This window comes from Mustela lutreola, chromosome 7, assembly GCF_030435805.1.
Source record: "Mustela lutreola isolate mMusLut2 chromosome 7, mMusLut2.pri, whole genome shotgun sequence".
Taxonomy (NCBI): Eukaryota; Metazoa; Chordata; class Mammalia; order Carnivora; family Mustelidae; genus Mustela; species Mustela lutreola.
The window spans coordinates 124,064,266-124,076,900 of record NC_081296.1 but is presented as its reverse complement, the minus strand read 5'-3'; the positions used below and the strand labels follow the sequence as shown (position 1 = coordinate 124,076,900).

At 40.5% G+C, this 12,635-nt stretch overlaps 1 protein-coding gene across 2 annotated transcripts in view; it reads right to left on the bottom strand.

Annotated features, from left to right (window-relative positions):
• RPS6KA5 (ribosomal protein S6 kinase A5) overlaps positions 1-12,635 on the bottom strand; it is a 171,917-nt gene that overhangs the window by 99,763 nt on the left and 59,519 nt on the right. Inside the window, exon 3 of one of the 2 annotated variants that reach the window (XM_059182504.1) lies at positions 1,591-1,809. In XM_059182504.1, the coding sequence (XP_059038487.1) occupies positions 1,591-1,809 (219 nt within the window). Of the gene's footprint in view, positions 1-1,590; positions 1,810-12,635 lie in introns of those variants that run through there. The other variant, XM_059182506.1, reaches the window with a different exon arrangement.

Sequence of the window (12,635 nt, the reverse complement as noted above, 5' to 3'; positions counted from 1 at the left end):
ATCTTCCTGGACTTCCTAAAGCCTCCCTGGAAATTCTTATAGGGCAGGGATAGAAATAAACTGGTCGGGCTTGGTGCCCTTGAGCTTAGATTTAGGTAGTGGTATTTATTTCTGTTTGTTTTCCATTTGAATGTTTGTGTTTTCCCTTGGGGTAAGAGTTCTGCTGCTCTAATAGTGAAACCATTGTATTAAAATGCTCTGTCCCCTGGCAACCAGGTAAAAAGATCCAGGAATACATATTTAAGAACAGGTAAATAACATAGCTAAGCAGACATGCACAGGAGGCAGAAAGAGGAGCCAAATGATACTGACGTGTAGGAACATCAGACAGATGATGACATTAATGGGGACTGTGGCAGAGCAGGGGAGGATCTGGCCTCTCTACGTAAGAGATTTAGGATTCTTAGCTGAGGCCTAGCATTGCAAACTGAGCCTGCAGTGTAACCTCATGACTCAAAAAGTGAATGCAAATTTAGGCATCATTTACAAAAGTATAATTTCCAAAGTGCATTCAACAAAATTGCCCAGTATATTTAAGAACCTGTTTGCATGATCAGTTATCAAAGAATAGAGGCAGCACTACTGGGCAGACTTTGAAATGAGTCAGACCTACGTCCCAACCTTCGTTCTCAAGTTTACCCAAGATCTGTAACTTCAGGAAATACAGCTTCTCGAATGTTCAGCATCACTAATGGGGGGACTCTAGCAGTACTATCATGAGGGTTAGTGATCACCATGGGTAATACTTAGCATGGTGCTGGCATACTATAGGCACTCATGAAATAGCTAATGCTTACAGAGAACTATGTGAAATTCTAGCTCATCTAATTCTCAGAACAGTTCCATAACTAGGAGATCATAACATGTAAATGCAAATTATCACAAGAATGGGATGAAAATTGTAACAAATGATGACACAGTGAGATATTAGCAGGACCACCATCTACTACTAGTAGGAACAGAAAATGGTGTAATTCTTCTGCAAAGCAATCTGGCAACATGTAGCAGAGAACATTTTCGAAGTTCATATATGATGGTCCAACGCTATTTGGCAAGGAAAGGATTCAGGAAGGGCCTGTGGGTAGAAATGGGAGTGATCCGTTGACTGGCTAGTGGGCATCTCTTTTATGTGCACGTTTATCACCAGAAAAGCAAAGGATCTCCAAGAATAGAAGACTTTCTTTTTTATTTTTCCCACTTACTGATTTCCATAAATATCCCTTTGTCTGCCCAAACCTGGACGTTCCTGAGAACTCCGGAAGCAGAAACCGTGGCCCGCTTCCCCATTCAGCTCCTCACATGTAAGCGGAAGCCCAGGGCCCAGGGAAGCAGACATGCCCAATGATCCAAGTATTTCTTGAGATTAAGAAAGGAATGTGGAATAGAAGAATATAAATTCCTTCAGGTTGGGAGGTCCCAAATCCAGAGCAATTCAGGATATGCCAGGAATTGCCACCACAAAGAGAAGAATTGAAGGTCAAAACATTTCATTTCTTCTAAGTCCACAGTATGCTGCCCTTTCCGTTCGTTGCAACTTAAGACCCAAGAGAAAGCGTTCTCATCAGAAGTCTACCGACGATGGACACTTACCTAAAATGAGATGAAGTTTGGTTTCTGTCTGGAAAGCGTAGTGCAGGGTCACCAAGAACGGTGATTGCCTGATGTGCTCCAGGACTTGCCGCTCGGTCCTTGTGTGCTCTGTGGTTTTGGCCTTTTGCACTATTGTGGCCTTCTTCAAGACTTTCATGGCGTACAGCTTGCCAGCATCGTGACCGCTGATTTTACGAACCAGAAATACTTTTCCATAAGCTGAAAATGAGAAGAAAAAATAAAAACAACTAAAATACCATACACAACAGTTATTTCCTGGAAGTTGAAAGTTACAATGCGTAACAAACATTATTTGAATGAAAAAGTATCTTGACTGCTCTTTCAAATAGTTCCTTCATAGGGGCGCCTGGGTAGCTGAGTCAGTGGCTGAGTCAGTTAAGTGGCTGCCTTCTCAGTTCAGGTCATGATCCCAGGGTCCTGGGATGGGGCTCCATATCGGGCTCCCTGCTCAGCAAGGAGTCTGCTTCTCGCTCTGTGTCCCCCAACTCTGCTTGGGCACTTCCTCTCTCTCTTGTGTTCTCTTTCTCTCTCTCTCTCAAATAAATAAATCAAATCTTCAAAAAACAGTTCTTGTATACATTTCTTCAATTGTATGCCAAGTATATTTCTGGGTCCAAAGCTTGGTAGTTACATATCTAGCCACTGCTGACAAAGTTATATTTTACTGGTATTCTTTCAATATTTTTAGCTGTAGGAAACTAGCCGCTATTATGGTCAATTAACCACAAACCAATTCTGGAACAATTAGGACACTTTAGACATCCGATAAAATCTCCAGGTGTTGCTGTTGATGTAAACAAATGAAAACAGTTCTTAATAAGAATCTCATACATTTAAATCAAACACCTCAAGTATCCCTCTATACTTACAGAAAAATCTAAAGGAACATAAGCTGACACTTTCAAACAAAAAAGATCTTCAGACTTAAAAAAAATATATTAAAATGCCCTAAAATGTCAGCAATGCTGACAGAAGCCCCTTTACATCACTGGGCAGTAAGTTGTGGCTCAGTGGGTCAGCCTCCCCAAGTTTTCCCTAAGTGCTCAGCTGGGCAAATCCTGTGTGCAGCGCCACTCCCCCAACTGGGGGAACTGGAAGGTGCAGGGTCCATCTCAGGCAGAGCACTTGCTCTGCCTGAGACGCATCTATTTCCCTAGAGAAAAGGGGAGAGGGCTGGAAGGGGAACAAGGAGGAGGGAGGCAGAAGGGCAGGACCACCACTGTGAGAGGGCAGGGGTAGGTCCCTAATTCATCTCTATAGCGTATAAATTCTCTTCCCTAAACACCTTCTGGGATGGGTAAGCCCTGTCCCACTTCTGAAGTTCAACACTTTGTCAGACCATTCTGGAGCCAGTCCGAGTTCCAACCCAGACCATTGCTTCCCTGCACTCTGCCCACACCTTCACAGTGGCTAGCACACAGTTCTGTTCGGATCCACTCACTAGTGGGACAGAGCTTTAAGGAAGCTCTGTGTTATTCAGGTCTGTCCTTCAGGAAGTAAGTGAGTACCAACAGATGATATACACAGACGTAAGGATCAGAGAAAGGCTGTGATACTCCTGAGGAAGAGGGAAGCCAACATTTCCTAAGGAACTTGTCTATGCCAGGCTCTGTGCTAAACACATTCCACATATTGGTTCACTTAATCCTCAGAACGGCCAATGATGGTGGTACTTTGAGTAATTCCATTTCACAGATGAGGAAATGGGTTCAAGGAATGTAAGGAAGACTTGAGCAAGAAGTGGCAGAACTGATTGAAGCTCAGGGAACCGCACTTTCTACGGAAAATGAATTTTAAAAAATGATTCTTTACAAATACTATAAGTCCGAAGCTCTGGGTTTCAGTAAAATCACTACCATAAACATACCTAGCACATTCTGGAATACAGAGAAAGTTCACAAAAGATTTGTGTCTTATCTCACTATAAATAAAATAATTATAGACTGAGATTTTAGTGAGGTGAAAATGAACCAAAAAAAAGAAAATGACAACTTTCAGAACCTGACAAATTAAACTGAAGTATAAAAATGAAAAAAAAGCTAATCTATTCAGAAGCACCGAAACGAAGCTGGAAAATACTCTAATAAAATGTGCTGTATCTTCCACAGTCAGCCATTATATAAACTCGGTAGAAAGTGAAGTCCTCTATAAGTATAGGGCTTTTGTGTTCCCTACATACACACGGCATCTGCCCTGAATTCCTGTTCTCTGAGATTCCCATCTCCAGAATGCTCCTTAGAAATTATGTTACCCATATATCTTCTCCAACAAAGAAAATCTTCCATCATTGATGGAAGATGGCTATTCGGCTTATATGTAGCTAGTCTTCCAGCGTAAGTGTTGACCAATGCAGGATGTTGGCACCTGACATCTGAGTACTTGTCAGGTGCTTCAGAAGTACATTAACTCACTCCTTTCTTATAGCATCCCTGTAAGGAGGTGAGGAGGACTACCTCCATCGCACGGAGGAGTGAGAAAGAACATAAAGCAGAGAAGAACATACTTGCCCAATCAGCCCCACGCCCACACTCTGAACTATGTTCCATCTGCCTCCCTTCAGTGAATGACCTCACATGCAACCAAAGAAGGAGTCAGACATTAAACAGAAGTGACAACAGAGGTTAGGTGTTTTAGTGGCAGAATGGACACAGCGCTATTAACTTCTAAGAGGAGGAAATCTTGCAAAATGACCAATTTCATTGATGGAGAGGGGAGATGGAAATGTTAGAAAATGTTCCCTATATTGAGTGGAAACAAGCCTTTTGTAATATTTATCTGTTGGTCCTTCTACACTCTTTGGACTTACAGAAAAGAATATTACCCTTCTTCTATAATTTTTTAAATATTTAAAACCACCATCATGCCATCTCACCTATCAAAACGTCCTTATTCCTTAAACTAATCTTAAAGTAAATGATTTTGAGACTTCTCACCACTAGGAGGTTCCACTGATGTGTTCTGTAAGTTAAAAACATTTTTTCTTTGATTTCTTTCCTGTTACTTTAAAAATATGTCCTATTATGCTCTCCACATAAATATAAGATAACATAGGATAATGGATATGTCAAATAACATAAAACCATCCTATTGTTACATTATATACTATCTGTCAAATAATAAACAGTCATCTTTTTTGCCATGTGATAATATCCAGAAGCTTGCCAATAACATACACTAAAGTCTGCATATAGCCTGCCAATACAATTACTTTCTCATCTATCAAAAAATTTCAGGCAAAAAAATGTGGTAAAGCTTACAAATCTTCTGTTTTTACTTATAATTGCCATGATTAACTAAAGCTACAGTAAGTACTTTTATCACATAGTAAGTGCCAAAGATGCTTTTGTCAACAAAATTCGAGAAGTGCCTTATAACATTCCAAATAACAAATATTTCAGACAAACAGGATCTTAGGAGTAGGCTGCCTACCTAAAACACAGTTGCATCCAAATGGCCTTGTTTTTGAAGCCCCCATAAGGCTGCTTATCACACTGCAGGGGGGACGAAAACACAGTCACTATAGGAGACACCTCCCTGGGTAGGCTGGTTTCCAGATTAGTATAGAGGGAGGGAGTAAAGCAGTCCTTCTACTGAATAGCACCATCCACTCCAGAACCACCCACGTGTTTTCCAGTATTTTAAGAGGGGCCACTAGAACTGGAATTTGACAGCAATATTATATCCTTTCTGTTTGTAACCAGATGAATGACTGCTTGCCTTCTAGTACAGCCAACTCCTGGCTTTCGTTCGTTCTGTGTGTGCTGACATCGTTAAAGAATTCCAATTTTGAAAGCATCTTTTGCAGACTGGAGAGGCTACCAATGGTGAAAACTCTTTTGGCCATAAAAAATAAACAACAGTACTTCCTGCTCAGATGGAGCCCCTAAATGGATGTCTGGCAACACATCTGGCTTTTCTACTTAAGAGACCGAGCTTCCTGCTTTTGCGTGACTTTAATGTCCACATCCACATGCAAGGACTTCAAATGCTTCATCAGCAATCCTCACAGAAGTCCCATGTACTGCCGTGAATCTTATTGAATACATCACCACCAGGGCCTTCTCAGGATACTCTGCTAAGAAATATGAGCAAAAGAGGGCATGGAGTTCATGGTTTTCCAGAAGACCAGTCTTACAGGGCTTGATGGAGAGGTAGAAGTTCTCCTTACTTTGAGACTGAGGGAAAGTCAATTCTAAGAATCCATGACAAGAAGGCTTAATTCCTGACTTAGCTTGATAGATACCTGTGATCATAGGAATGAAATAAATCCTTCAATTCTAGGCCCTAGAGACATCATTTTGGGTTCCGCTGAAGACCTGTGTGCTTGTTTAGCCATGCAGCCATTTTGGGGAGAGGAGAACTGGATCAAGACACGTAGGTAAACTTCTCCAAAGCTGGAGAAAGAGTGCTATGGCTCAGAGGAAAACGGCAGCTATCTTAGGAAAGTTACTTCTGTTCAAACTGAAATGTGGATTTAGAATTCTATCGTGGCCGACACAGACAGCACAATGTTGGAAAACCTTGTTGGCGATGACCTCAACGGATTGAGGATAAAGCAAGTAATGTGAAAGGAACTAAAACCAAGAATCGTGGGGAAACGTCTAGCTCCGTGGAGTAGGTTCGGTTTGCTTTTCCAATGTAGGAATCCCATTCCTCTCGCCACAATTACCATTATGAATCAGGTTTTCAGCAATTGTTGTCGTAATAAAGAAAAGTTAAAACTGATTGACAGTTTTAAAACAAGATGACATTCACGCCACCATCTCAAAAGCCACCTCACAATTTCAACTACTTTTTGAAGTTTATTTTGAACATAATTAAACTGATCTTTTCACTTTATTTGTAAAATCTGAATTCATTAAAAAGTTTTAAGAAGTAGCATTTCATCTTTGCATTAAAATGATAATGAGCTCACAATCTGGTAAAAAATATTTTTACAGACTATAACAGCAATCACTTCAGAAAGCCCTAAGATCAAATTCATGTAACATTTACATACGTGTACATGCACTATTCTAGAGGAAGAGGTTAAGGACCGTTTTTTCTAGCAAGCCTCTAGTTTATTTGCTTCATTATAGTGCTCACCTAGGACATGCTGCTCTCACTGGGGTCCAAATGACTCAGCCACTGTGAGATCACTGTTTCATGTCACTCAAACTGTTTTGTTTTTTTATTTTTAAAGATTTTACTTATTTATTTGACAGACAGAGATCACAAGTAGGCAGAGAGGCACGCAGAGAAAGAAGAGGAAGCAGGCTCCCCGCTGAGCAGAGAGTCTGATGTGGGGCTGGATCCCAGGACCCTGGAATCCTCACCTGAGCTGAAGGCAGAGGCTTTAACCCACTCAGTCACCCAGGCGCCCCACTCAAACTGTTCTTAATGCTATTTACAACTGTGTGCATTTTACACACTGCTTATCAGCCACGTCACACTTTGGGTTCATACCAAACTTGTAGCAGGAGCTACTGTACTTGAACTGCAGCCTTTAAAAGAATATATATGATAGAAATTCTTAGTGACTTCCTCTTAGACATGAGACCTCTCCTTCCCTCTGTCCAACACACTGCTGCACACTGAAAGCCTGGAGTTGGCTGGTTCCCTGTGCACTTCTGTCTCTGTGCAGCTCAGCCGTCTGCTTCCTACCATTCACGGATACTCGTGGCCTTACCCATTGATTCCTGTTGTAGATGTTACTGTTATTATGTAATTTAACTATATATTACATAAACCACTAAAATGCAAATGTGAAAGAAAAAAGAAAAATGAGGTTGAATACTTCGGAAGAACTACATAAAAGCAAGACACTTAAAAAAAAAGAGCTGCTGAAAAGCTAGGTGTGGGCGGAACACTATAAAAGGCTTGGGGGAAAATTGTGGAAATCTAGAAAGATTTTGTACTCAGAGTACTTCAAATGCGTCTGGTTCTCACTCCACTTTAAAGAATCTGAATCTTAATTTTAGGTGATGCACTACAAGGGTAGTTTATAGAAAATAAACTATTGTTTAAGAACTTCTTCTCAAAGGTCCTGTGCCAACAAAGACTGATAAGTGAATGCGTATATATCCTTTTTAAGTGAAAATAATATGTTCAGAGTATTTATATGTATCGTTTCAAAGTGATTTTCCACCTTTACCAACCTTTGTTGATTAACCACAAGTACCAATCACGTCAGATGAGAGAGGATCATGTTCATCACTGTTGGACCCCATCCCTTTCTCCTCCTTCCAGATTCCTGCCATCTTGTTCAAGAGGGACCTGGCCATCAGGCACACTAACTACGCCTCCCCGCTTACTTCTATCCTCAACCTGGTAAACACTTTTGCCCTGCCATCTAAACTGTTGAGAGAAATATAGCCCTTCTGGCTCAGCTCAGTTGATTTCCAACTGTCCTTAAGATAGGGAGAAGCCTTAATATAATGAAAGGATCAGACTTCCCACCTTCTCCCCACCTCATTTAGCTGACTCCTTCAGACAGCCAACCTTTTTCGACTTCCTAGACTAGCACAATTCCTCTAATTCTATGTTCTCATGACACCATGCATTCTTTGTCACAGGGATGATCAGAAACACAACTTTTCATTTATTCGTATGATTGCTTCCTTGTCTGACTTCCACTGACTGTAAATTCCACTAAACCCTACACTGTCTAATTTTACTCACTTTGCATTATTAGCAAGTAACTGAAACTGAGTTTCCCCATCAGGGAAACTCAATGCTGAGCGCGTGAAAAAGAAAAATGGACAAACAAGAGTGAATGGTTTGGACCAAACAAAGAGCTCTCTAGTATACAGCCAAATACCTTCCTCTCAAGTGATAATTTTGATGGAAAGTTGAAGCTGAGTCCTTTACAAAAGAAACCTGTAATGCGAATCTGCGGTGCAAAGCTATACCCAGCCAACTCTGTTCCTCTGAGGAAGGAACAATGAGCTTCATGAAGTAATCCCTTTTAATTTGGGGATTAAACATGATTCCTGGCAACATTCCCTGGTGAAAGTGAACTCAGGAAACTTAGATGCCACCGTTCTAGAGCAGAAAAATGTCCTAACACAATGACATCCATATATGGCCCCTGTTTTGTAATCTGCTACAACACAGAAGAACGAATTACAATGCCTAGCCCCATCCCTTTCTCATATATAATTTAACTTGGGGAAACATTTCTGTCTTCCCATGTATGCTATGTCTTGGGGACTGACAGGCCACCTGCCTTCCCTCCTTCTTCCCCTGCGGAACTTCATTCATCCCAAGATGACGACGTCAGAAATGGAGCCAAGCAAGAAAGACAGTCATGGAATTCTGAGTTTCACCTGTTCTGCTCTTGGAAAATGGTACCCGAGTCAACAGGCGAGCCGAGGGTACACAGTAATGCTACAGGGGTAGGTATGAACCCCTGGACACCCGCCATCACCAACCCCAGGGAAGCAGCCTCCCCGCAGTGTTTTACTGCAGCATGGTCATCCACAAAAACATACATTCACAGTGCAACAGTAACACCGACTAACCATAATCTGGTACTTCTAAAGATTCACCTGAAACATCAGATTAATCAGACCTTAGAATCAAAAAGAAACATTATTGGGGCTCCTTGGTGACTCATTGAACATCCAAATCTTGGTTTTGGCTCAGGTCATGAACTCAGGGTCGTGAGATCAAGCCCTGCCTTGGGCTCATGTGCTGTCTGTGGAGCCTGTTTGAGATTCCCTCTCTCTCCCCCTCTCCCCCTCCCCGCTCTAAAAGAAAGAAAGAAAGAAGAGTAAAAGAAACATTTTTGTCCATCACAGTAATTGTCCAAAACCTCCCTGTGTGGACAGAGCAACAGGAAGCACCTCACTTGGACCATAGCAGCAGCTTGGTTCTATCAGTAAAGTACTTTAAACTTACTTGTATCACTTTCTAAAGAGACCAAGAATACAATTATGTGTTTTCAATAATACCGCCACCTCTTTTGTCAAAGACACTTTTCTCATGATATGATTTAATGGTCACGATATAAGAACCATTTGATAACTTCAGCACTTGTCACAAGCCTCTCTGAACAGGTTTTTTCCAAACAGTGGGCTATGACCCATGAGTGGATGATGGTATCAATTTAGTGGGTTCAAAAAGCAGTTTAAATAACTAAAAAGAGAGCCAAATATACAATATATAGTATTTCATGGAACCTCTGTTTTCTCTTTATATATGCATGATCCTGGGTATGTATATATGAATGTAAACAAATCTGAGCACATAGGAGGGGAAAAGAGGGTAGTACAGAGCAATGGTTAACCTGCAGACTCTGGGCTGGACTGCCTGAGTTTGAGCCCTAGATGTATTATTTATTAACTATATGACCTTGAGTAAAACAGTTAAGATAACTCTTTACCTTAAGTAAAACTGTTTACCCCGGGTAGAACAGTTAAGATAAGAACTTGGGTGACTCAGTCAGTTGGGCATCTGACCCCCTGGTTTCCACTCAGGTCATGACTGTGAGATTAAGCCCCGCACTGGGCTCTGTGCTCTGTAGGGAGTCTGAGATTCTCTCTCCCTCTCTCTCTGCTCCCTCCACCCCCACCTGTGCTCTCTCTTTTTCTCTCTAAAATAATAATAATAAGGATAACAGTATCTCAATTTCTTCACTAGGGATAGTAATAGTTCCTACATTATAAGGTGTGGAATTAAATAAATTAATATGAGCATTCTGGCAGATAACAAATACCATGTAAGTATTAGTGGAAAAGTGTGTGTATGTGTGTGTGTGTGTTCATATGTCTGTATGTCTATATGCATAACATAAATACACATACTGAGCTGTAATACAAAATGTGCCTATTTTATCCCTATGGGTAATAATCAGAAGAGCTTGAAAGCCACGTTCTAGCTGAATTTATATGCCTTTTCTTTAAATAGAAAATTATGGGGCACCTGGGTGACTCAGTCAGTTTAGCATCTGCCTTTGGCACAGGTCATGATCTCGGGGTCCTAGGATCAAGCCCTGTGTCATGCTCCTTGCTCAGCAGGGAGTCCGCTTCTCCCTCTCCTCTGCCCCTCCCTCTGTTCCTGTTCTCTCTTTCTTTCTCAAATAAATAAAATCTTTAAAAAAGGAAAAAAAGAGAGAAAAAGAAAATTATGCAAGATACAGAGTTTTCCCTTCATATCGGCCTCTTAGTTATCTCAGAAGTAAATATAAGACTCAGTTATGCCTGTCTCATCCCAGACATCAATCTACTTCGCTTCCCTTTTATCTGGCTTTTGATCAATCTTTTTTTTTTTTAGGCTCTCTCTCTCTTTTTTTTTTTATTAAGATTTTATTTATGTATTTGACAGGCAGAGATCACAAGGAAGCAGAGAGGCAGGCAGAGAGAGAGAGGAGGAAGCAGGCTCCCTGCTGAGCAGAGAGCCCAATGCAGGGCTCCATCCCAGGACCCTGGGATCCTGACCTGAGCCAAAGGCAGAGGCTTTAACCCACTGAACCACCCAGGCGCCCCTAGGCTCCCTCTTTTTAATCTATCTTTGAAAATGCCCTCAAGTCTCTTTTTGAAAGTAGGTAAATTTCAAAACAATGTAAAATAAAATGCACTTGATTTTATAAATTTATCAAGTAAGCATTATTTCCTAAAAATTCCCTTATATAACAGATAATGTTAATTATACACTCAATTCCAAATATTTGAAAAATACATACCTATAAAACGAAGTATTTCAATATAATTTTAAAAGAAAAAAAGGAGAGTTTGAGCCATTTAACCTAACTATTTTTTAGAATTGGCCACTGTTTTCATTTGTAAAATCAGAAACACCCAAAATTTCTAAAATTAATGAAGACAGACTTACTAAAATAGATTATTCTTCTAGCATGTAAAGAAAAGCTATGAATCTAAAACATGATTAAATAACTACATATTAAAAGTAAACAAAAGAGACACAGTAAAAACATATGAAATCATAAGTAGTAATTTTCATAAAAAGCACCAAGGTAGGCCATTTGTTTGGGGCATAAACATTTGTATCTTCTAGAAGATGCATAATAAAGAGGATCTAGATGAGACATAATAAAAGTGCCAGGATTCTAGGTTTAATCCAATTACAGTTTTTAAATTAACGAGGGCCATTTGACCCATTTGCTTAATTCCTTCAATGGTCAGAAACAGTAGTAGAGCTAAGTCAGGAACAGAAATCAGCACATTTTCTCAGGGATGGTGGCAGCGTTGAAGAAAGACTTAGTATGTACAAAGGTTGAAAGTAAAATAGTAACAGGATTAACTACCTATAGGTACCATTTATGCATACTGCATCAGTTTGAGTAATTAAAGACTAACTGTACAATAATCTTCTAGATCAAAACTTTGTAAGTTTCAGAGAAAGCACTAAAACACTACATGGATTAAACCAACTCATAACTGCATATATGTAACTGGCTATGGCCAACTCCTGACTATCTCCATAAACTCCTGACTATCTCCATAAGGATGACCCATTTAAACCACAGGTCATTTCTTACTCCTGGTGCCAAATGACTTGAAAACCAAAGATTCTGGTCCAACAGGGAAGAAAAAGCTACAAAGGAAACCATGTCCAACTGTGAGGTCTAGACTTGGAAATGATTACCCAAGGATGGTATTACCAGAGAATTTCACTAAAAGGAAAATACACAAAAACAATAAATAATAACAACTAAGCACATTCATAAATCATTCTTTTTATACCTCAACAAAGAAGCCATTTGCCTAGCTACACAGTTATAGCTTAGTGGCCAGTGCGAATGATCATCTGTAGTAGACGTGAATGGTGGTCTACCAGATCACACTTTTGCAGGCTGGGGTACCCATACCCCAGCTGCTAATAGCCCACAATTGCCTCCCTCTGCCTCTGAAGAAAGGCCAAAGGTAGACAGAAGTCACAATCTCACCTAGGAGGTTACATTACACCTTTCTACACCCTGCCCCCACCAAAGCAGCCTACAATCAATGACTACCATAGCTACAATGGCTTGCCTCCTCACTTTGGCTCCAAAACTTTCCAGGGACTCGGCCTGAATCTAGACC